Genomic DNA, 26745 nt, shown 5'->3' on the forward strand with positions numbered 1-26745 from the left:
TGAAAACAGATGCAAAGTATTCATTAAGAACCATACCCACATCTTCTGCCTCCACACACAGATTAACCTCATGGTGTCTAATAGGCCCTACCCTTTTTTAGTTATCCTCTTGCTCTTAATATATTTATAAAACATCTTTGGGTTTCCTTGATTTTACTTGCCAAGAATCTTTCATGCTCTCTCTTAGCATTCCTAATATCCTTTTTAATTTCACCTCTGAACTTCCTATATTCCTCCAGAGATTTTACAGTATTTAGCAGTCAGTATATGACATAAGCGTCCCTTTTTTCTTTATCCTCCCTTGTAAGTCCCTAGACATCCAGGGGGCTCCAGAATTGTTATTTCCACCCTTTTTCTTTAAGGGCACATGTTTGGCCTGAACCTATCGGATCTCCTCCTTGAATGCTTCCCACTGTTCCATCACTGATTTACCTTCAAGCAGCTGTTTCCAGTCCACTGTGGCCAAATCACTTCTCAACTTAGCAAAGTTTCCCAATTTGGGACTTTTATTTGTGGTCTATACTTGTCCTTATCCATAACTACCTTGAATCTGACTAAATTATGATCACTGGCACCCAAGTGCTCTCCCACTGATACCCCTTCCACCTGCCCATCTTCATTCCCCAAAACTAAATCCAGAACCGCTCCCTTTCGTGTTGGGCTTGTTATATACTGACTAAAAAAGTTCTCAAATATATTTTAGGAATTCCACACCCTCTATACCCTTCACACTATATTTGTTCCAATCAATATTAGGAAAGTTGAAATCCCCTACTATTATTGCCCTATGGTTTTTGAACTTCACAGAAATTTGCCGACATATTTGCTCCTCTATCTCCCGCCCACTGTTTGGGGGTCTATGATACATGCCCAGCAGTGTGATCACCCTTTTTTATTTTTAGTTCAACCCATATGTTCCATTTGATGATCCCTCTAACATATCATCCCTTCTCACAGCTGCAATAATTTATTTAATCAATACCGCAAACCCCCCACGCCCCACCCCTTTTTACCTCCCTTTCTGTCCACTCTAAAAATCATGCAAACCTGATCCTCTTTAAGCCATGTCTCTATAATGGCTATAATGCCATACTCCCAAGTGTCTACCTGTGCTCTCAGCTCATCCGCCTTATTCACTATACTCCTTGCATTGAAGTATATACCATCACCATCATAGGCAGTCCCTCAGAATCGAGGAAGACTTGCTTCCACTCTTACCATGAGTTCTTAGGTGGTTGTGCAGTCCAATACGAGAACCACAGTCTCTGTCACAGGTCGGACAGATAGTCGTTGAGGGAAAGGGTGGGCGCGGAGTCTGGTTTGTCGCACGCTCCTTCCGCTGCCTGCGCTTGATTTCTGCATGCACTCGGCGACGAGACTCAAGGAACTCAGCGCCCTCCCGGATGCACTTCCTCCACTTAGGGCGGTCTTTGGCCAGGGACTCCCAGGTGTCAGTGGGGATGTCGCACTTTATCAGGGCGGATTTGAGGGTGTCCTTCTAACGTTTCCGCTGCCCACCTTTGGCTCGTTTGCCGTGGACGAGTTCCGAGTAGAGCGCTTGCTTTGGGAGTCTCGTGTCTGGCATGTGCACTATATAGCCTGCCCAGCGGAGCTGATAAAGTGTGGTCAGTGCTTCAATGCTGGGGATGTTGGCCTAGATGAGGACACTAGCGTTGGTGCGTCTGTCCTCCCAGGGGATTTGTAAGATCTTGCGGAGACATTGTTGGTGGTATTTCTCCAGCGACTTGAGGTACATGGTCTATGTCTCTGAGCCATACATGAGTGGGTATTACTACGGCCCTGTAGACCGTGAGCTTGGTGACAGTTTTGAGGGTCTGGTCTTCAAACACTCTTTTCCTCAGGTGGCCGAAGGCTGCACTGGTGCACTGGAGGCGGTGTTGGATCTCGTTGTCAATGCCTGCTCTTGTTGATAGGAGGCTCCCGAGATAAGGGAAGTGGTCCACGTTGTCCAGGGCCGCGCTGTGGATCTTGATGACTGGGGGGCAATGCTGTGTGGCGAGGACAGGCTGGTGGAGGACCCTTGTCTTACTGATGTTTAGCATAAGGCCCATGCTCTCGTACGCCTCAGTAAATACGTCGACTATGTCCTGGAGTTCAGCCGCTGATGCACACACCATTTAGCACATGAAGGCCTCCTTGATTATTACTTATTACTGCTTGTTTCCTCGGTCTTACAAATTCAATTTCTTGCTTTGCAATTTCAGCTTTACTTCCTTCCCTATTGAATTTGTTCTCAGGTTCCCATCCCCCTGCCAATCTAGTTTAAATTCTCCCCAACAGCACTAGCAAACTCCCCGCAAGGATATTGGTCCCGGCGCTGTTGAGGTGCAACCCGTCCGGTTTGTACAGGTCTCATCTCCCCCAGAAGCGGTCCCAATGCCTCAAGAATTTAAAGCCCTCCCTCCTACACCAACTTTCCAGCCTCTCTATCCTTCTATTCTTGTACTCATTAGCACGTGGCACTGGCAGTAACCCGGAGATTACTATTTTTGTGGTCCAACCCTTTAATTTTTCAGCTAGCTCCCTAAATTCTGCCTGCAGGACCTCATCCCTGTTTCTAGCTATGTCATTGGTCCCAATATGGACCACAACCTCGAGCTGTTCACCCTCTCCCCCCAGAATACCCTGCGTCCGCTCTGTGACATACTTGACCCTGGCACCAGGGAGGCACTATACCATCCTGGAGTCATGTCAATGGCACAGAAACACCTCTCTATTCCCCTAACTATTGAATCCCCTACCACTATAACTCAAGAGTTACATAACCGATGCCAGCCAGCCCTTATGTTTACTGATGCTTTGGCAAATGTGTTACATAGAAACATAGAAAATAGGTGCAGGAGTAGGCAATTTGGTCCTTCGAGCCTGCACCACCATTCAGTAAGATCATGGCTGATGGTTCAACTTAGTACCCCTTTCCTGCTTTCTCTCCATACCCTTGATTCCTTGAGCCGTAAGGGCCATATCGAACTCCCTCTTGAATATATCCAATGGACTGCCACCAACAACTCTCTGCGGCAGGGAATTCCACAGGTTAACAACTCTCTGAGTGAAAAGGTTTCTCCTCATCTGAGTCCTAAATGTCTTACCCCTTATCCTTAGACTGTGACCCCTGGTTCTGGACTTCCCCAACATCGGGAACATTCTTCCAGCGTCTAACCTGTCCAGTCCCGTCAGAATTTTATATGTTTCTTTGAGATCCCCTCTCATTCTTCTAAACTCCAGTGAATAAAGGCCCAGTCGATCCAGTCTCTCCTCATATGTCAGTCCTGCCAACTCGGGAATCAGTCTGGTGAACCTTTGCTGCACTCCCTCAATAGCAAGAATGTCCTTCCTCAGATTAGGAGACCAAAACTGAACACAATATTCCAGGTGAGGTCTCACCAAGGCCCTGTACAACTGCAGTAAGACCTCCCTGCTCCTATACTCAAATCCCCTAGCTACGAAGGCCAACATACCATTTGCCTTCTTCACCGCCTGCTGTACCTACATGCCAACTTTCAATGACTGATGTACCATGACACCCAGGTCTCGTTGCACCTCCCCTTTTCCCAATCTGCCGCCATTCAGATAATATTCTGCCTTCGTGTTTTTGCCACGCAAGTGGATAACCTCATATTTATTCACATTATACTGCATCTGCCACGCATTTGCCCACTCACCTAAACTGTCCAAGTCACCCTGCAGCCTCTTAGCGTCCTCCGCACAGCTCACACCGCCACCCAGCTTAGTGTCTTCCGCAAACTTGGAGATATTACATTCAATTCCTTCATCTAAATCATAACTGTATATTGTAAATAGCTGGGGTCCCAGCACTGAGCCTTGCGGCACCCCACTAGTCACTGCCTGCCATTCTGAAAAGGACCCGTTTATCCTGACTCTCTGCTTCCTGTCTGCCAACCAGTTCTCTATCCACGTCAGTACATTACCCCCAATACATGCGCCTTAATTTTGCACATCAATCTCTTGTGTGGGACCTTGTCAAAAGCCGTTTGAAAGTCCAAATACAGCACACCCAGTGGTTCTCCCTTGTCCACTCCATTAGTTACATCCTCAAAAAATTATAGAAGATTTGTCAAGCATGATTTCCTTTTCATAAATACATGCTGACTTGGACCGCTCCTGTCACTGCTTTCCAAATGCGCTGTTATTTCATCTTTAATAATTGGTTCCAACATTTTTCCAACTACTGATGTCAGGCTAACCGATCTATAATTATCTGTTTTCTCTCTCCCTCCTTTTTTAAAAAGTGGTGTTACATTACCTACCCTCCAGTCCATAGGAATTGATCCACAGTCGATAGACTGTTGGAAAATGATCACCAATGCATCCACTATTTCTAGGGCCACTTCCTTAAGTACTCTGGGATGCAGACTATCAGGCCCCGGGGATTTATTGGCCTTCAATCCCATCAATTTCCCTAACACCATTTCACGCCCAATAAGGATTTCCTTCAGTTCATCCTTCTCACTAGCCCCTCGGTCCCCTAGTATTTCCGGAAGGTTATTTGTGTCTTCCTTCGTGAAGACAGAACCAAAGTATTTGTTCAACTGGTCTGCCATTTCTTTGTTCCCCATTATAAATTCACTTGAATCTGACTGCAAGGGACCTACGTTTATCTTCACTAATCTTTTTCTCTTCACATATCTATAGAAGCTTTTGCAGTCAGTTTTTATGTTTCCAGCAAGCTTCCTCTCATACTCTATTTTGCCCCTCCTAATTAAACCCTTTGTCCTCCTCCATTGAATTCTAAATTTCTCCCTGTCCTCAGGTTTGCTGCTTTTTCTGGCCAATTTATATGCCTCTTCCTTGGATTTAATACTATCCTTAATTTCCCTTGTTAGCCACGGTTGAGCCACCTTCCCCGTTTTACTTTTACTCCAGACAGGGATGTACAATTGTTGAAGTTCATCCATGTGATCTTTAAATGTTTGCCATTGCCTATCTGCCGTCAACCCTTTAAGTATCATTTGCTAATCTATTCTAGTCAAATCACATCTCATACCATCAAAGTTACCTTTCCTTAAGTTCAGGACCCTTGTCTCCAAATTAACTGTGTCACTCTCCATCTTAATAAAGAATTCTACCATATTATGGTCACTCTTCCCCAAGGGGCCTCGCACAACAAGATTACTAATTAGTCCTTTCTCATTACACATCACCCAGTCTAGGATGGCCAGCCCTCTAGTTGGTTCCTCGACATATTGGTCTAGAAAACCATCTCTAATACACTCCAGGAAATCCTTCTCCGCAATATTGTTACCAATTTGGTTAGCCCAATCTATATGTAGATTAAAGTCGCCCATGATAACTGTTGTACCTTTATTGCACGCTAATTTCTTGTTTGACGCTGTCCCCAACCTCACTACTACTGTTTAGTGGTCTGTACACAATTCCCACTAACGTTTTCTGCCCTTTGGTATTCTGCAGCTCCACCCATACAGATTCCACATCATCCAGGCCAATGTCCTTCCTTACTATTGCGTTAATTTCCTCTTTAACCAGCAATGCCACCTCGCCTCCTTTTCCTATCCACATTATACTACAAAGCTAACGTGAAGCAGATGAACGAATATTACAGGTTCTCACTTTACAGTAATGCTCGCTGCACCTTACACTGGCAAACATTCCACCCAACCAACTCACCGGCAGATCAGGTAAAAAGAAAAACTGAAATTTATAATCATTGTAATGTATCTGTTATTGCCTCGGTGACATACTCTATGGGACCCAGTCACCTATAGAAAGTTTTAAATGCCAGTCGCATGCCAGATCAATACAAAAAATATCTACAAGCCCAACAGCTTTAACAGACACTCACGTTGATATGCAGGCCGGAGAACGCAGTCACGGCTGTGAAGCCACGATCATGTTTATTAACAAGAGCAGTTTGTAGCCCAGAAACTACATTTTGATCTTCGTTTTCTTACTTGCAACTAATGTTTTTCCCCCATTTTGCCAAGCTCTGTTTATTATCTGCTCACATCATGGACTTAGACCAAGCCTTGAAGAATGCTAAGTAACAGATGATAGCTGAAACGAAAGCATTAATTATCTAATTCCTGCAGAAGTGGTATCAGAAATTATCAGGGCAAGCAGATTAGCGTGATTGAATTCTTCGAATTATTCCGTGTCACTCTGTCAGAGTTCACGGCAAACATCTGGAGCACTGTTTATCGTGTGCAAAATTTCCACGGGTTTCCTTTTCCTTGTAGAAAATGATAGCATGTATATATTTCCAATTGTTTCCGTGAGCTAAGCTGTAAGGAAAAGTCAAAACATAGATGAGCCCACGATGCTGAGAATACAAACTGTTTCGACTGGTGGGAGGGTCAGTAACCAGAGGACACAGATTTAAGATCTTAATAAAAGAACCAGAAGGGAGATAAGGAGAATTTTTTTAAAGCAGCAAATTGTTATGATCTGGAATGCATTGCCTGAAAGGGCGGTGGAAGCAGATTCAATAGCAAATTTCAAAAGGGAATTAAATAAATACCCGAAAAGGAAAAAAATGCAAGGCTATGGGGAAAGAGCAGGGTAGTGGGACTAGTTGGATAGATCTTTGAAAGCCAGCACAGGCACGATTGGGCCGAATGCCTTCCTTCCATGATGTAAGATTCTAAGAAGAATATGTACTTGTTGGTCAGCCTAACTAACGTAGGCCTCTGGTTTCCTTGCAGAAATGGCCGTCTCCTGGGTGTGTGCGCAAGTGTAGACAATTGCCGTCTGTTTGTCGGTGGGATTCCTAAGACAAAGCGGAGGGATGAAATTTTGGCTGAGATGAAGAAGGTTACAGAGGGGGTCGTTGATGTTATCGTGTACCCCAGTGCAGCAGACAAGACCAAAAATCGGGGGTTTGCCTTTGTGGAATATGATAGTCATCGGGCCGCGGCTATGGCAAGACGGAAATTGTTACCAGGTTCGAAGCATTTTGTAGCATATTTTTGCATGACACATAAAGTGAGATTTATCTCACCATGAATGTTCTGCTATGAATTTTAATGTACATCTGTACAGTGTGAATATCTGTCTGAGGGACAATAACTGGCAAGTATACAGAGTTTAATTTTGTTTGCCTCAATACTCATCGAGGCAGTAATTGTGGAGCTGGTTTTTAAAAATTAAAATATAGTTAAAAGTCCGACAAAGATTATTCTAAGGTCAAAATAGCTGTACACAGACACCATCTTGTGAGATTTGCAAGAACGCACTGTTACCTTAAAATATGATCATCACATAACACTTAATAGCTAGCTGATCATAGCCAGATTGGCAATGGAACAATCGGCTTCACAGCCCTTGGGATAGGGAGGGCGAAACTCCCCAGCCAAGGCGCACACTGCTGATTGCTGTATAATGCTCCTCTGGGCTCCACAAGGCAAGTCACTGTCTCCCCTCCACCACCCACATCCCCTACCCCCGCCTCCCCTTTGTGAGATCCGGCCAAATCCTCCACCTCACTACTTACCTGGATCTGGCAAATTGGCCATGAGCCACTCAAACTTTCCCCACCAGCAGCCACTCTGCATCCTATTGCTGGCCGTTCCGGGGTAGAAAGTGGGCTGGTGGCTTTTAACTGAGGACAGGGAGTTAAAATCGGCATAGCCTCCGGCTGCCTCAAGCAGGTAGGAAACTATTTCACTGGAGCAGCTTCCTACTGGAAACCCGTTCCGATCTAAAAAATCCAAACCATAGTCTCACGCAAGTAAAACCAGCGAAGCAGTGGCTCTGCGTGCCAATCTGAGCCAGCCTGAGGCCTGAGCCAAATCCAGCTTTGGGCTTCGTTCAAACGCCGCCAGTGGGCTGCAGGCGCTAAATGGATGCCCCGTGTAACTCACCGGGCAGCGAGGGCAATTCCACTGCAGTTTGGGGCACGGCAGCTCATCAATGCAAAACTGAAAGGTTTAAGCCGGAAAACGTGGAGTTGTGAACTTCTCCCTTTATAAGTTAATTCATTTTAAACCCTTGTCCTCTAGTTCCATGCTCATAAAACAAATAGCCTGTTAATATCCACTTCATCCATGCCTCTGAGTATGTTAAAGGCCTGACCATAACTCCTTCAATCTTTTCTGGAATAAATACAAATTGAGCTCTGCAATTCTCTTCTCAAAACCCCAAGTCCTGCAGCCATCATTGTTACTCTTCTCTGACCCACCTCCAATGCACAAACTTCCTTTGGAAGGCAGAATAACTCTGCACAATAGTCCGAATGTAACCTCACCGGTAACCCTTATTAGGATGTATGCAATCTCAGACCCAGGTGCCGAAATTGTCCCTTTCTATAAGGCCCGGGGCGGCCTGAAAGCAGCTGTGGCTGGGCAGCGTGGCTGCCCTTAAAAGAGAGGTGGCATTGCCGTCAACTCCATTTTGTTTATTATTGTCGGCCGCCTGCCCGATCAGGCCGACAATTATGCCCGCATTTCGGTCGGGCCGCCAAAAGGCAGCGCGGCACCCCCTCTTGGTGGGAAACTCTCCCTGGTGGCCCAGTGTTTGCCACTAAAGTGGCTGCAGAGTCCGCAGAGGCCCTCCGCTCCAAATAAACCCACCAAGACCTGAATTTCTCTGGATTGTCCGCCCAATGCATTAGGGCGGACAGAACCCTTCGAAAACGGGAGGTGCTCCCCGTTTGGGGCGGAGGGAAATTTTGGCCCCCCCTCCCCCGCAGAGTTGTAGTGAGGTTTCCTACGAGACAGTACCCTGTTTACACTGGCTGGCTAGACTTACTCCTTATGTCTGGGAGTTGATCGGTGAATATGTGGTTATAGGCTTGTGCAGATCTTCTCACTCAGCAGTTAAAATGTAAATGCTGGCAGTTTTGAATATTTAAATTAGGAATGTTCAGGAGGTGCAATTTGACACCACGCTGGACTTACATTGATTCTAGACTTACCGCACAGCTTTAGTGTTGGTGCAAATCGGTAGCCACATCTCAGCAAGGCTAAAGCTTTCGTGCAAACACACCCATCGAGAGTTCCCTTTTCCTTGTGGGACAGGTCATCCTGCAATGAATTCATCCTGAGAGAGTGGCTCATATGTCTTGGAAGGTATCTGATGATGAAAGTATCTGGTCCTTGAAAACCTTGGAGTATCATCGAATTATACAGCACAGAAGGAGATCATTTGGCTCATCGTGTCTGTGCCGGCTCTTTGAAGAGCTATCCAATTAGGCCTACTCCCCCACTTGTACTCCATAGTCCTGGAAATTGATGTAAATCTTGCACCAAAGTGTATTCATTTCCACAGCAGATCTCCAAGGTGAGCAGCCACTGGTATGTCTATCATAACCAAACCAACCATTTTGAAAGACTGAGTGATACAACACAAACTTGTGACTGCTCATACCACTGCTAGAACTCTCAATCCTGGTGCCTGGTTTACCATTTAAAGAAGCAATTAGCAATTGACACATGCCGCTTTTGCAATTCAGGAAGGATTCAGTTATGGGGACACCCTATAGCTGTGGACTGGGCTGAACCGGAGGTTGAAGTTGATGAGGAAACGATGTCGTCTGTCAAAATTTTATATGTACGTAATCTTATGCTACCAACCAGCGAAGAAGTGATTGAAAAAGAATTTAATAGCATCAAACCAGGTAAGACCAGCACAATGCCAACACTAACAGAGTGTGGGGCCAAAATTTAGCCTCCCGAAAATGGCTCATTCCGTCGGAATGTGGCGGCCACGTGGCCAGAGTCGAATGGCCGCCACTGGCGAAATTCTCCTCGGTGATTTTTCCGCCGGTTCCCATTTCCGGCCCGCTGCTGCCGACCCCCTCCTAAGCTCATCATCAAAGCGCGCTCCGCCGATCTCTTGCACCTCCATCAAAATTCAAGGCAAAAAAAATCTTCGGGCCTTCGAGCGGTGCCCCCGACAGCTTTTTCTATCGGTGCACTGTGTTCGAAGGGTGTGCGACATGGCCGTGCGGCAGTTATTCAAGGGCGGGCGCCATTTTTTTTTTTTTTGTCGGCCCGACAATTATGCCCCCGGGTTCGGCTGGGCCGCCAACAGGCAACCCGTCTCTTGGGTGCCAGTCCGCTGGCCCCGGCCAAAACCCTTCCTGCTGGCCCAGTGGACCGAACTAAAATAATGGCAGAGCTCGCAGCGGCCCCGCCCCTTTAAGTGAAGGGGAGAGACGTGGTGACGCACATCCGTCATGACATCATCAGCGCCAGGCTGATGACTGACAGCGATGGAGACCCCGTCCCGCCTCCACTTCCGCCCCTCGAGAGTGATCACCACTGCACTTCCGCCCCCATTATGACCAACTTCCGGTCCACTGGGAAAAAAAATGACAAAGAGCTGAACTTGGTGCAAGAGGCCACCTCATCCACAGCCAGTGGTGAAAACACACCCAGAGCGGTCGGTGCGGCCCATTTCTCCCTGTGCATGGGATTGATTTTAGACTGATTCCAAAGTTGTAGAATTTTTCATTCAGCTTTCAGAATATCGGTTGTAGCACATTTAATATAAGTAGATATTATTAGTCCAGAGACCATTACACACTATTAACAATGTAGCCCAAATATTAGACTGCACCTGAACATATTTGATAATCATTGCAATATACTGATTGGAGGAACATAGGGACAGGAGTAGGCCATTCAGCCCCTCGAGCGTGTTCCGCCATTCAGTTAGATCATGGCTGATCTGTATTGTAATTCCATCTAGCTGTCTTGGTTCCATAACCTTGCCGAACAAACATTTTTCAATCTCAATCTTAGCCTCATCAGCTTTTTTGGGGATGGGGGGAGGTGGGAGTTCCAGATTTCCACCACCCTTTGTATGAAGGGGTGCTGTCTGACATCACCCCTGAACGGCCTAGCTCCAATTTTAAGGTCATGACCCCCTTGTTCCAGACTCTCCCACAAGAGGAAATAGTTTCTCGCTATCCTATCAACTTTTTTGATGAGCGTACACCTCAATTCGATCACGGCTTAATCTTCTATATTCAAAGGAATGCAAGCCTTTTCTATGTCCGCCATCCTCATAATTTAACCCCTTTAGCCCCGCTGTCATTCTGCTGAGTCTGCACTGCACCCCCTCGAAGTCCAGTATCTCCTTCCTAAGGTGCGGTGCCCAGAACTGAATGCTGTACTCCAGATGGGTCTAACCAGAGCTCTGTAGAGCTGTAACATAACTTTCATCCATTTGTATTCCAGCCCTCTTGAAATAAAGACCAACATTCCATTAGCCTTTTTAATTTTGCCTTCTTCCAGCATTCTTTTTCCCCCTGAATTGGCCCAGGGTTTTATTCATCCAGATTTTTGCCTCTTCCAGGGGATGACATGACTGCTGGTGGGTGGGGCGCATTGCGGGGGCAGGAGGAGGTGGTGGGGGGGGTTGGGGGGGGGTGGTTGTGTTGCCTTGTTACAACATGGCTGAATGGGACAGACTGATTGGACCATCTGGTCTTTTTCTGCCCACCTTTTGGGATGTTTGTATTAGTGGACGGGAGGCCAAATTAATTGCACTAAAGTAGTTTATTTGGCCATCATTATGAGATTTGAAAATGTAAGGTTCTGAATTAGTGTGATTGTATGTTCAAGCACAGCACATATCAGAGTTGCTGGATGCTGCACATCTGCCCCGATATCTCTCTACGTGGTTCAGTGTCAGATGATGATTAATAACGCTCCTGTGAAACGCCTTGGAATGTTTTATTATGTTAAAGGCATTATATAAATGTGAGTTGTTGTAACAGGCTCATGATTTCTACACTGTATATTTGTGCTTAAAACAAAAAAGGAAGGCTGGAGTTTCTACCCAGGCATCAGCACAATCTGGGCGGAATTGACTGAAACAGGGCAAAGGTTCAGAGAATTTAATGATTGCCAGGACTTCGAATACCGAAGGATTATATGGGCGCTTCGAATGAACATGGCTCTAATGTGTTGCTTTCAGGCACTGTTGAAAGAGTCAAGAAAATCCGAGATTATGCATTTGTTCACTTTGTTACCCGAGAAGATGCGATTAATGCCATGAACGGGATGAATGGAAAGGTAGTATTGGAGTTTCTAATAACCAAGACATGCTGTGAGTAACACACTGGAAGATATCGATGATGACACATGTTTTCTGTGCATTTCCTGAAGGTGTTGGATGGCTCTCCAATTGAGGTCACACTGGCCAAGCCTGTGGATAAGGACAGCTATGTGCGTTATACCCGAGGGACGGGGGGCCGAGGGCCAGTGCTGCAAGGAGAATATACCTACACTTTAGGACAGGTATACGATCCTGCAGCTGCCTACCTCGGGGCTCCAGTTTTCTATGCACCCCAGGCTTACGCTGCCATTCCCAATCTGCGATTCCCGAATAAGGGCCATCTCAGTGCACGGGGGATAATACGGGCTCCCTCTGTGAGAGGTAACTCCATCTTTCTACTGTCTTTTCTGTTACTGCACATATCATATAATATATGTGGGAATCACAAGCACTACCACAGTAATTATTGTAAATATTAGAGGCTGGTGCTTTGATAAGTTGCTAACAGCTTCCAAAATAGGCTGCAGAAATTCCTTTTTTTTAAAAAAATCAGAACATAAAATGCAATAAAGGATTGGTGACGGAGTTCATGAATTATGATTAGGATGTAACATTGTCTTACAGCATAATCCTGAAGAACTGCGGCTACTTCCTATTGAAACGTAAGGGCTACATCAGTCTTTAACGTTCTGTTTAGTCGGAGAGCACTAGCTCTAAAAAAGCAATGGACCAATCAATAGACGTTCAGGAAAATTTAACACATCAAATGGTAACCTCATTGAACTGGATTAACAGCTTAAAACCACTGGTTGATCTACAGCTGTGGAATGGCCTGAAAGGCAGCCAGTCATCAAAATGTGTGTGTGTGTGTGTGTGTGTGTGTGTGTTTGTGTGTGTGTGCATGACATACAAATGGGGCTGGAAAAAGCTGAAGAATGAAGAGTACATATTTGCTGGTATTTTTGATATAAATGGGATGCTTTGAGAACATAAATAGTGTACGCTGAGGTGTCCTCATCAAGAGAATGATAAGAATGTTACGCGGCCCTATGACAGTGAAGTTCTTGATTTGTGGCACCAGGAGGCAGGCAAGAGCAACCCAAAATGCCTCTCTTTTCACCTCCGAAATCATTCTCTCCAATGGCCTGGTTGGGATCAGAAACTCGTTGTGTGGGGGACCACAGGCCTACATTCTCCTAATAACACAATTCATTGGTATAACAATGCAGTATTCAAAAATGCTACCAGTAAAGAACAGTAAACATTTGAAATGCAATAAGCTTTCCAATTTTATGTTCAAATAGGATGCAATTCTCTAAACTATTCGTGCCAGAGGCAATCATTTATTTTGTCACATTTCCAGTGAGAGATGCATTTATGTAATGAAGGAAAACAAATGTGTTCGAAATGAAATTGCAAATTTTGCGTCGAAACAAGATCAGTGAGGTAAAAGGTAAATGAATGGAGTGTCTGAAACTCTTCACTTGCTGCTGAAAAATTACAAGAAGCATTTGAATTTTTACAGGTTTTTACCTTTGATGTGTTAATCTGCCAATTTTATTTGAAAAATAAATGCATTTGATTGTGATCCTGACTTACGATGAGGTAGTTTGGAATCTCTGCATGCCACCTAAACTACAGAGAGCGAGACATTCTGCCATTTGGACCATAAACATTGGGAATACCTTCTGCTAAAAAGAGTATTTTCTCTTGTTTTGTAACCTAGTAAATCCTGTTAAAATATTGGTGGTGTCTTATGAAGGAACCAGCTTAAATATGAGGAATGACTATAGTCATAAAGGGAGGGTTGTGTGGTTATATGTTCAAAGCATGCTAACCGTGGGTGGGGGATGGCTTTCAATCAATAGTTACTTTGATTCCTCATTCACAATTTCAAAATCAAAATCAGTTTTTCCTGAAGGAATTGCAAATTCAATCAAAATGTGCCGTATTTTGAATTGCAGTGTTTTGCGGCAAGGTGTTTTTGCATTCAATATAGAAACAACAACAGAATCACTTCTTAATCTATGCATGTTTTAAATAAATGCTTAACCTCAAGCATAAGTAATGTTTTGAAAGATGAGCTCATTAGAAATGAATTGGCGACATTTTTATATGGAGTCGGATGTGCTGATTTTAAAAACTCCTCCTGTGGTACAAACACTTGCCCCAGAATTTCCCCCCACAACACCTCTTCCATTCATTAATCTGCAAGGTTTAAAGGAGTTGTCAGAAGTTCATATTGGTGACTCTCCCCATAATCTATGATCGATCCAGGGAAATATTTTATTAACGTAATTTCCTGTTTACTTGCATACCGTCACATGATCTGCCAAAGTGCAAGAAGATGCAAGTGCTATTATTCAGTGCATGAACGCCATCTTTCAACAAGCTTGGTGATCGAGGTTAGCCTCTTCATTTAAAAACGAGAATCAAGGTGATTTCTGGTGATTCAGTTTGATGCCTTCTTACATTCCTAGAAATTTACATGAATGTACCTGTAGGGGCTGCAGGAGTTAGAGGGCTAGGAGGACGAGGTTATTTGGCTTACACGGGTATTGGGCGTGGTTATGCAGGTTACCACGTGAAAGCGGACAAACGGCAAGAGGAGAAACTTTACGACCTCTTGCCTGGAATGGAGCTCACTCCAACCAACCCAGTGACCCTAAAACCACAAGGAATGAAGCATTCATCTCAGGTAGGAGCTTTTATGTGTTGCTATAAAAGGTTTTCAAACATTGTGTAAGTTCAAGTTGTTCAATGAAACTAACGAGGGAACAAAATGTAATTATGTTTTAATACAGATCTTAGAAGATATATGCCAAAAAAATAGCTGGGGACAGCCAGGTTACCAGCTTCACTCTGCAATCGGACCCGACCAAAGACAGCTCTTCGTATACAAAATCACCATTCCTGCTCTTGCCAATCAGTACACAAACATGTATGTTATACAATTTCATTTTGCATTATCTTCTTACTGCTTATGTTTCTATAAAAGATCATCTATGTTGAGACTACCTGTCCATGCACTTTACTGACATCAGCAGCAGAAAATTATTGGTGTGAACTAGATATTTTTGAAGTGTAGTCACTGTTATAATGTAGAAAATACATAACCCAATCTGCACACATCAAGGTCCCACAAACAGCAATGTGATAATAACTGGATAATCTGTTTTTAGTGATGTTGGTTGAGGGATAAATATTGGCCAGGACATCAGGAAGAACTCCCCTGCTCTTCTTCAAAATAGTGCAATGGGATCTTTTGCATCCACCTGAGAGAGCAGACAGGGGGTCTCGGTTTTACGTTTCATCCGAAGGGCGGCACCTCCGACAGTGCAACACTCCCTCACTAATGCACCGGAGTGTCAGCCTAGAATATGTGCTCAAGTCTCTGGAGTGGGACTTGAACCCATAATCTTTTGACTCGGAGGTGAGAGAGCTACCCACTGAGCCAATGTAACTGCGGTGCAGTGGTCGGCCACATTTTCAAGGTGTCCAGGAGGTCCATTGGACCTTCTGAGGACGTTACAAATGTAATATTTCCAATCATGTGATCACAGGATAAACATGGATGAGGAAGTCCATTTGGCTCATCCATGATCAGTCATTAAATATTGAGCAACCTTTGTCATTAAAATAAATACCATCGATATCCTAAATTTTATGCAGTGCATGAGCTGTAATGAAATCATGTAATTTCAATCTAAATTGAAAAACCCTTTGATGTTGTTGGATTTGAGGTCTATTTGCACAATGGAGAATTAATTTATTTTTTGCAACATCTGGGCGTGACAGAACAGTTAGAGATGCTAACTAAAATTCTTCTGCCCTGGTAGCCAAGTAAGCTCGGTTTCAAAAATTCAAAAGTTAAGTATGACTTGGGATCTTGTTACAGAGCGAATACAATTAAATTCTTCTGGTTTCTCATCTCCCAACATTCCGAAGGATTTCACTGCTGCTATCTTGATATCAAAGCTGTGACTGGCAGTGTAAATCTCAGTCATCTTCAAAGGGACAGATAGCTCAGATAGAAGAGATTTGTTTTCAGTCTTTTCATCATTCTTTAAGCAATCTTCAAGCATCACTTAGTGAGGCTTTTGAGTCTTCTTGTGTCATTTCCATTCAATTCACAATCAGCAGGCACTTTAAAAGTTGCACTTGAGGTGATGCACTGATCTCGAATCAACAGGTTAGCAGATGTTCCTTTTCTGCTGTCATAATAAGGAGAATCGACCCCTGGATAGGCATACAAGTGCCCATTGTCACGGAGAGCTCAGTGCAAGGCAGACAGCAGTATAACTTGGATCTGCTAATTGAGTTTTAAACTCTCTACAAAAAGTTTCTAACCGGTGATATGACTGCACCTTTAAAGGTAATAGGGAAATCACATTTATTAAACACATGTTTCAGCTGTGGGTATTACCATACACAGGGCTCATGTGATGCACCTATCGATTATAGCAGCAAACAGAGATGCTATTTCCTACTATATCTTGATATCCTGATGGAATAAAGGTATGAGAGGTACAAGCAAGACAAAGAGCAGACCAGATATAGGTTAGAGTGTAGTCTGTTCAATTAGATCTCATTCTTAACCACCACCTTTACAGAGTATAAAGATTAAGGCTCCTATATTAACTCCCACCATGACAGGCAGGTTGAGGTCGGGGGTGGTGGGGGTTAAACCATTAAAAACGTGAAACGCATCCCCAACCCGCTGTGTACATGCCCATTGCTGCGTTTACGGTGGCGGGTAGCGAGGCGTGCGGGTGTCCCATCTTGGAGAGGCGGAAAACTTCATTCAATATATTTAAATTAGGCTCCCACAGTGCAGTCGTTTAGAGTATAGAGTACATTAATTTTTCCCCACATGATAGTGAATATGTCTGAACAAAGTTTAGTTCAGTAGATGCATTTATAAAGGAACTGGATCATTACCTGTTGAGAAAGGTGATTGAGTGCTGTAGAACTGTTACTAGATTGGATTGATTCACATGAGGCTTATGCAGAGAGTAGAGCAATCGCGGTGCATGGGAGGGAGAAGTCCATTGAGAGAGTCATGCACGGAGTGTGAAAGGAAAAATTCCAATTGGCATTTCCTCTGTCCAATTCTGCTGTTAGCCATGAGAAAAAGAATTGGAGAAACTTAGGCCCTGATATTATTAGGTAAGGCAGCAGGGTGGGGGGGGGGGGGGGGGGGGAGAACCCGGTGAGACTTGGCACGCGGAAGGCCTGCCGAATTTAACGGCCGGCAGGACCTCGTTGTAATTTTTTTCTTCCATTTCCTGTCCTGCAGCCGACTGAATTGAGAGGCTGGCCGACGCCAGATGGGAACACCAGCAGCAGGAGGCCGCATCTGGGGAGCCTTGGGGACGGTCCCCGGCAATCATGATCACAGGCGGGAGTGGGGAAGGGCGCCAGTCGCAGTAGAGGGGAGGTCGAAAGCTTGAGCCATCTGTGCTAACATCTCCTTCTGTGGCTCGCTATCAGATTTTGTTTTGTAACGTTCCTGTGTAGCGCTTTAGGACATTTTACTACAGTAAAAGCGCTATATAAATGCAAGTTGTTGTTAGAACATAAGAAATAGGAACAGGAGTAGGCCATATGGCCCCTCACGCCTGCTCCGCCATTCAATAAGATCATGACTGATCTGATCAAGAACTCAGCTCCACTTCTCTGCCCGCCCCCTTATCCCCTTATCGTTTAAGAAACTGTCTATTTCTGTCTTAAATTTATTCAATGTTCCAGCTTCCACAGCTCTCTGAGGCAGCGAATTCCACAGATTTACAACCCTCTGAGAGGAGAAATTTCTCCTCATCTCTGATTTAAATTGGCGGCCCCTTTTATTCTGCCCTCTAGTTCTAGTCTCCCACATCAGTAGAAATATCCTCTCTGCATCCACCTTGTCAAGCCCCCTTATAACCTTATACATTTAGATAAGATCACCTCTCATTCTTCTGAATTCCAATGTGTAGAGGCCTAATCTACTCAACCTTTCCTCATAAGTCAACCCCCTCATCCCTGGAATCAACCGAGTGAACCTTCTCTGAACTGCCTCCAAAGCAAGTATATCCTTTCGTAAATATGGAAACCAAAACTGCACGCAGTATTCCAGGTGTGGCCTCACCAATACCTTACATAGCTGTAGCAAGACTTCCCTGCTTTTATACTCCATCCCCTTTGCAATAAAAGCCAAGATTCCATTGGCCTTCCTGATCACTTGCTGTACCTGCATACTATCCTTTTGCATTTCATGCACAAGTACCCCCAGGTCCCACTGTACTGCAGCACTTTGCAATCTTTCTCCATTTAAATAATAATTTGCTCTTTGATTTTTTTCTGCCAAAGTGCATGACCTCACACTTTCCGACATTATACTCCATCTGCCAAATTTTTGCCCACTCACTTAGTCTGTCTATGTCCTTTTGCAGAGTTTTTGTGTTCTCCTCACACATTGCTTTTCCTCCCATCTTTGTATCATCAGCAAACTTCTTCCAAGTCATTAAAATAGATTGTAAATAGTTGGGGTCCCAGCACTGATCCCTGCGGCACCCCATTAGTTACTGTTTGCCAACCAGAGAATGAACCATTTATCCCAACTCTCTGTTCTCTGTTAGTTAACCCATCCTCTATCCATGCTAATATATCACCCCCAACCCCGTGAACTTTTATCTTGTGCAGTCACCTTTTATGTGGCACCTTGTCAAATGCCTTCTGGAAATCCAAATACACCACATCCACTGGTTCCCCTTTATCCACCCTGTTCGTTACATCCTCGAAGAACTCCAGCAAATTTGTCAAACGTGACTTGCTCTTCATAAATGCATACTGACTCTGCCTGACCGAGTTGTTGCGGGGCCAGCGGGGTGGGGGGGGGGGGTGCACGGGGGCAGGGGGGGGGCACTCCTGCTCCTCGTGGGCAACAAGGAGTGCTGGAAAAAGGAGTTGGCACTGGAGCCGGCATCTCCTGTCTCCATTTCGCTGCCGGGTTGCTCTACCCTGTTTATTTAAGGTTGCCCGCTACATAGGGTAAGCAGATCAGAGGAGCTCCTGGTGTTCCTGCTATCCACAGGGTATAGGAGGTAGTGGATCATCAGACAGGATTCTCCAACTGCTTGCCCATGTTCTGGTCTGTAGTCTGAGCCTGTGTGACCTTGAGTACCAAGATATGGTCATTTGAGGCTGATCGGATTCCTTCTCTGACCAGTGAGCACATCCTGGTGTCTTTCTCCAGATTTTGAAATGTTATTATTTTAGTTGCTTTTCTTAGTTTGCTTTATTTAAAATCAGTTTGGGTGGGGCATTCTACTGAAATTCCAGTCGTACTGCCCTTTAAGGTGGGCACTTGATGCATGCCTGAGATTTGGTTTAGCCCAATCCTTCCAGTCTATCTTCAAAAGGACCCTTTGATATAAATACATCTACATTGTTTCCTGATCCTATCTACGTATCCCTGTTACACTTCTTTCCAGCTGGTTACTCTTCTCTGTACCCTTTGCAACCCCAGAATTCACCTTTAAGCATGGTGATCAGGACAGAGACGACTGCTCCAACATGTAGTGGGGTCTGAACTGAGCAGTATACTCCCAATGTAGTGAGTGACACCAGCCACTTAGGTTCAGCATAACCTGGATATAAAAAAACTGGATTCAGTAAAAGTGACCATGAAGCTGTTGAAGTATCGTAAAATCCCAACCAGTTTATTCGCCATGCAGTTGTATCAAAACCGCTAGCAGCAGTTCAAGGTGGCAGCTAACCATACCTTCTCAGGGCACCCAGGGATGGGCAGTAAAGGCCAGCCTTGCCAGCAATGCCCACATCCTGAGAATACATTTAAAAAACCCTTGCAACACGCATTATATTTATCCATCAGTGCACCATCTACAGGACGTCCTTGTGGTTTGGGATGGTTCCAATATGCTGGGCGCTCTGGTCTCATGATGTGCCTTGACTATTTTGTTTTCCATCAACTGTACCAAGCCACCACAGTATCACCCCAGCCCTAACTCAAGTAAGGACTTGGTTCAGGTCGAGTGGAGCAAGAATCATCCAAAAGTTCAGATTTCTGCACCAAATTTACACCACTCTAGCCCAGAAATTACAGGCAATAATTAGATGAACACTTAGCACATCAACGAGATAGTGCTTTGTCTGGCTACTTGAGTGGAGGTGTTAAATTATTTAAATATAAGATTAATGCCTGTATTAAAATAGCAGACAAAGAGAAATATAGGAATGCATTCAGTGCTTCATCCTCGAATATCAACAACAGTAAGCTTTAGACTTGTATGTATAAATTTGCCGCAGAAATTCTGGTGTAACAAGGGAACTAGTGACTCGTGTGACTATAGGTTGGAAAGTTTTTATTCTACACCATGTATTGTGTTCAGCCTAGCAAAGAAAAAGAGTGGGTGACATTCAGAAGCTGGATTGACTGCAGTCAAGCCAGGAGATTTAAGGGCCTCCTGAGTCTACACTCTAACAATAATCTAATTCTAATCATATGGAATACTTCATTGGACTGATCATAAAGAAAACTGTACAAAACATGAAACAAATGAGCTGATTCTAGAAGTCAATTTTGGAGATCACCTCTTACTGCATGACATCATCAGGGACAGAGTAATCTCCTGGACCAAATTCAATTGCCTAAGGTGTTAGGAGAGGAATTTCCCAGATTTTTTCCCCCACATTGGCCTGGGTTTTTTATCTGGCTTTTCACCTCTCCCAGGAGATCACATGGTTTCGGGTGGGGTGGGGAGTGTATATATTGTGATGCACAAGGCATCATAGTTGTGTCGGACAGGCTGGTCCTTTCCTGTCCGTCATTGTTTGTATAAGAACAAGGAGCAGGAGTAGGCCATTCGGCCCCTCGAGCCTGCTGCGCCATTCAATGAGATCATGTCTGATCTTCTACCTCAACTCCATTTCCCTGCACTATCCCCATATCCCTTCACTCCCTTAATATCCAAAAATCTGTCGATCTCTGTCTTGAATATACTCAAAGACTGAGCCTCCACAATCCTCTGGGGTAGAAAATTCCAAAGATTCACCACCCTCTTTGTGAAGAAGTTTCTCCTCATCTCAGTCCTAAATGGCCGACCCCTTATTCTGAGATTGTGATCACTGGTTCTCGACTCCTCAGCCAGAGGAAACACACTCCCTGCATCTACCCTGTCAAGCCCTATAAGAATTTTGTATGTTTCAATGAGATCACCTCTCATTCTTCTAAACTCTAGAGAATATAGGCCCAGTCTACTCAATCTCTCCTCATGGGACAATCCCCCCCCATCCCAGGAATCAGTCTGGTGAACCTTTGTTGCACTCCCTCTATGGCATCGATATCCTTGGGTAAGGAGACCAAAACGGTACACAATACTCCAGGTGCGGTCTCACCAGGGCCCTATATAATTTCAGTAAGACGTCTTTACTCATACTTAAATTCTCTTGTAATAAAGGCCAACATAGTATTTGCTTTTTTAATTGCTTGCTGTACCTGCATGTTAACTTTCAGTGATTCATGTACAAGGACACCCAGGTCCCTCTGAACACCAACATTTCCCAATCTCTCACCATTTCAAAAATACTCTGCTTTTTTATTTTTCCAACCAAAGTGGATAACTTCACATTTCTCCACATTATGGGCCCAAGTTTCCACATGATTTGCGCCTGATTTTTAGGAGCAACTGGTGGAGAACGGACTATCTTAGAAATCGCAATTCTCCACATTTTTTTTTCTGCAGTTCTAGTCAGGTAGAACAGTTCTACTTTGGAACAGAATTTTTTCTTCAAAAGGGGGCGTGTCTGGCCACTGGCGCCTGATTTGAAAGTTTCCACAGTGAAAACGTACTCCAAACTAAAGTAGAATGGAGCAAGTGAAGATTTTTGTAGAACTGAAAAAACCTGTTCTACACATTAAAAAATCAGGCGCAGGTTACAAATTAGGCGTCCAGAACGAGGTGGGGGGGGGAGGGAACTCATTAAATTCTACAATAAATCCTTATTTATACTTATACAAATATTATATAAATAAATCCAACCTGAATAAACATTTATAAGCAAAAAAAAGATTAAATAAACCATCTTCCTACCTGTGTGAAAGTGCTTCAGCCAGGGAGAATTCTGCAGCCGTTCGTGCCGCTGAGCGGGAGGGGGGGGGAAGGAAACAGCGGCTTGTTGCCATGGAGAGAGGGGAGGGAGGGGAAGGAGACAGCAGCTTGTTGCCGCGCAGGGGAGGGGAGGGAGGGGAAGGAGACAGCGGCTTGTTGCCGTGGAGGGAGGGGAGGAAGGGGAAGGAGACAGCGGCTTGTTGCCATGGAGAGAGGGGAGGAAGGGGAAGGAGACAGCGGCTTGTTGCTGTGGAGGGAGGGGAAGGAGACAGCGGCTTGTTGCCGTGGAGGGAGGGGAGGGAGGGGAAGGAGACAGGGGCTTGTTGCCATGGAGAGAGGGGAGGAAGGGGAAGGAGACAGCGGCTTGTTGCCGCGCAGGGGAGGGGAGGGAGGGGAAGGAGACAGCGGCTTGTTGCCGTGGAGGGAGGGGAGGGAGGGGAAGGAGACAGCGGCTTGTTGCCATGGAGAGAGGGGAGGAAGGGGAAGGAGACAGCGGCTTGTTGCCATGGAGAGAGGGGAAGGATTCAGCGGCTTGTTGCTGCGCAGGGGAGGGGAGGGAGGGGAAGGAGTGAGCCGTTTGTTGCCGCGGAGGGGAGGGAGGGGAAGGAGACAGTGAGAAGGGAAGCCTCAGTGCTGATGGCAATGTGATTTTATTTTAAAATTTTCAAAAATTAAACAGCTACAAAGAACTACAAAAATGGCCGAGTGCCAATGTTTTTTTTCACACTGAGCATGCGCGAACGCTCCAACGCGCACGTGCAGCGTTGCCGGCAGGAAAAAAACTAATTTAAATAGTACCCGCCCCCTCCCACTTACAAAATCAGCGCGAGTGTAGGCTCCGCCCCCCCCGGGCGCCGCGCCAAACAGACAAGGAGCTGCAAAGCGCTCGAGAATAGCGCGTTTTTTTTCTGGCGCCGTTTTAGGCGCGAATAACGGGCGCCCAGCTCGGAGGGGCGCCCGTTTTTTATCCTGTGGAAACTTGGGCCCTATATTCCATTTGCCATGTTCTTGCCTACTCACTTAGCCTGTCTATATCCCCTTAAAGCCTCTCCGCATCTTCACAACTTACATTTCCACCTAGCTTTGTATCAGCAGCAAACTTGGATATATTATGGATTACTTGGATATAATCCATGCTGGTAAATTACCCCCAATCCCATGAGCCCTAATTTTGTTCAGTAATCTCTTGTGCGGCACCTTATCGAATGTCTTCTGAAAATCCAAATACACCATATCCAAAGGTCCCCCCTTATCTATTCTACTAACTGCAACCTCAAAACAAATTTGTTAAACATGCTTTCCCTTTCATAAATCTGTGTTGACTCTGCCCAATCCTAGTATTATTTTCTAAGTGGCCTGTTACCACATCCTTAATAATAGATTCTAGCATTTTCCCTACTACTGATGTCAGGCTAACTGGTCTGTAGTTCGCCGTTTTTCCTCTCTGTCCTTTCTTAAGTAGCAGAGTTACATTAGCTATCTTCTAATCTTTGGGAACCGTTCTGGAATCTATGGAATTTTGGAAGATGACAACCAATGCATCCACTATCTCTATAGCCACCTCTTTCAAAACCCTATGATGTGGACCATCAGGTCATGGGGCTTTATCGGCTTTCAGTCCCATTAATTTCTCCAGTACTATTCTTTTACTAATGGTAATTTCTTTCAGTTCCTCATTCTCGCTAGATCCTTGGTATTCCATTATTTCCGGGAGGTTTTTCACGTCTTTTTCTGTGAAGACAGACAGAGAGTATTTGTTTAATTTATCTGCCATTTCCTTATTCACCATTATAAATTCTCTGGTCTCAGCCTGTAGAGACCCACATTTATATTCACCAATCTTTTCCTTTTTACATACCTATGGAAGCGTTTACAGTTTGTTTTTATGTCTCCTGCTAGTTTACACTCATATTCTATTTTCCCTTTATCAATTTCTTGGTCCTCCTTTGCTGAATACTAAAATCCTCCCAATCCTCAGGCTTACTTCTCCTTTTGGCAACATTATAAACATCTTCCTTTGATCAAATACTATCTTTAACTTCTCTTGTTAGCCACGGTTGTATCACTTTTCTTGTGGGGTTTTTGTGCCTTAAAGGAATGGATGTTGTAAATTATGTATTAATTCTTTAAATGTTAGCCATTGCTTGTCTATCATCATACATTTTAATGTAGTTTCCCAATCTACCTGAGCCAACTCGCCCCTCATACCTACGTAGTTTCCTTTGTTTAGATTTCAGATCCTAATTTCAGATTTAACTAAATCTGTTTCGCACTTAATGTCAAATTCTATTATATTATGGTCACTTTTCCCTAAAGGCCCCTTTACTACTGTTAAGTCCTGACTCTGATCTACTGACTTACACGAGACACATGCTGAAGTCAAGGTCACTCAGGACCTGCACCTTTAATTCCAGCTCTCCAGTGCTGTACTTGCCTGAGACCTCCCTTCATATACCTCAGTGGGACAGGTATGGAGTGTCTCCTGCAAGTGCACCCCTGGTGGTAAGTTATGCTTATTGTTACAGGTCATATCCAGTTACAGTCATGTATAGCATGGTAAGATAGTTATATACAGTAATGAGAGATACATGACAACCACAAGGTTATTAATTAACCCTTTCTCATTGCATAATACTAGATCTAAAATAGCCTGTTCTCTATTTGGTTCCTCAACATATTGATCTCAAAAACTCTCTTTTATACATTCCATGAATTTGTCCTCCACATTATTACTGCAAATTTGGTTTGCACAGTCTATATGTAGATTAAGGTCCCCCATGATTATTGCATTACCCTTGTTACATGCGCCTCTAATTTCCTGATTTATACTCTGTCCTACATTACCACTGCTGTTTGGGGGCCTATGAACAACATCATCAATGTTTTCTGCCCCTTGCTGTTTCTTAGCTTCACCCAAACTGATTCTACTTTTTGATTTTCTGAGCTAAGATCCTTCCTCTCTACTGTCTTTATCCCATCCTTTATTATTAGGGCTATCCCTCCTCATTTTCCATTTTGCCTCTTCTAAAAGTTAAGTATCCTGGAATATTTAGTTCCCAACCTTGGTCACTTTGCAACCACCGTAATGGCTACTGGATCAAACCTATTTCTATCTGCGCTATTAATTCATCTATTTTGTTGCGAGTGCTTCATGCATTCAGATATAGCGCCTTTAGCTTTGACCTTTTTCTATTTTTCCCTGATGTCACCTTAGTCAGTGATGCCCTATTACCTTTGTTACTCTCTCTGTCCCTTCCTGACCCACTCTGATTATTTTTACCCCAAACTCTGTTCTGCTCTGCTCTGGAGCCTTGACATTTCGCTTGCTGCTTTTACCTCACATCTTACATGGATACAAATATCTCAATGGAGACACAAAGCAGAGTACCTCTGGGAACAAATACTTCTATCTGGCTTTCCCTCCTTGTTCAACAAAATTAATGTATCAAACATTGCAAATTAGCCTCCTAAGGAACCAACTTGGATCTTGAACAAAAGTGAATAAAGTCAGGGTACGTAATGTTCTTTGTTACCCTGAGTGATGATGTTTGTGACACAGTAGATGCTCATTTCTTAGGATGAGCAAACCAACCTCAGTTTGGTTTATTCCCAAACGCAGAGCTAGACTCATAGGATTACATCGGATATACGGCACAGAAACAGCCCAATCAGTCCATGACAGAGTTTATGCTCCAATCGAGTCTCCTCCCACCTTTCCTCATCTAACTCTATCAGCATAACCCTCGATTCCCTTCTCCTTCATACGCTTGTCCAGCCTCCCCTTTAATGCATCTATACTATTCGCTTCAACCACTCCCTGTGGTAGCGAGTTCCACATTCTCACTGCTCTCTTGGTAAATAAGTTTCTTCTGAATTCCCTATTGGATTTCTTGGTGACTATCTTATATTGATGGCCTCCAGTTATGCTCTTCCCCACAAGTGGAAACATTCTCTCTGTATCCGCTCTATCAAAACCTTTCATAATTTTAAAGACTTCTACTAGGTCACCCATCAGCCTTTTTTCCACGAGAAAAGAGACCCAGCCTGTTCATCCTTTCCTGATATATATACCCTCACATTTCTGGTATCAAGCTTATAAATCTTTTCTGCACCTTCTTGTGTGCCTCTAGATCCTTTTTATAATATGGCGACCAGAACTACATGCAGTACTCTAAGTGTGGTCTAACCAAGGTTCGATATAGGGTTAGCATAAATCCCTACTTTTCAATTCTATCCCACTAGAAATAAACCCTATTGCTTGGTTTGCTTTTTAATGGCCTTTTAGTGATTTGTGTATTTGTTCTCCGAGATCCCTTTGTTCCTCTACCCCACCTAGACTCACATCCTCCAAGTAACAATTGACCTCCCTATTCTTCCTACTAAAATATAATACCTCACATTTATTTGTGTTGAACTTCTTTCGCCAATTATATGCCCATTCTGCAAGTTTATTAATGTTCTCCTGTCATCATCATCATAGGCAGTCCCTTGGAATCGAGGAGGACTTGCTTCCACTCCCAAAGTGAGTTCTTTGGTGGCTGAACAGTCCGATATGAGAGCCACAAACCCTGTTACAGGTGGGACAGACATTCGTCGAAGGAAGGGGGCGGAAGGGCTGGTTTGCCGTGCG

General features: G+C 44.3%; 1 protein-coding gene across 1 annotated transcript in view; it reads left to right on the plus strand.

The window, feature by feature from the left end:
• a1cf (apobec1 complementation factor) overlaps positions 1-26745 on the plus strand; it is a 69504-nt gene that overhangs the window by 35683 nt on the left and 7076 nt on the right. The window contains exons 5-10 of the mRNA XM_070875057.1: positions 6702-6940; positions 9449-9613; positions 11923-12020; positions 12114-12384; positions 14484-14701; positions 14808-14944. Of these exons, the coding sequence (XP_070731158.1) occupies positions 6702-6940; positions 9449-9613; positions 11923-12020; positions 12114-12384; positions 14484-14701; positions 14808-14944 (1128 nt within the window). The remainder of the gene's footprint in view (positions 1-6701; positions 6941-9448; positions 9614-11922; positions 12021-12113; positions 12385-14483; positions 14702-14807; positions 14945-26745) is intronic.

Source organism: Pristiophorus japonicus, chromosome 3 (assembly GCF_044704955.1).
Source record: "Pristiophorus japonicus isolate sPriJap1 chromosome 3, sPriJap1.hap1, whole genome shotgun sequence".
NCBI lineage: Eukaryota > Metazoa > Chordata > Chondrichthyes > Pristiophoridae > Pristiophorus > Pristiophorus japonicus.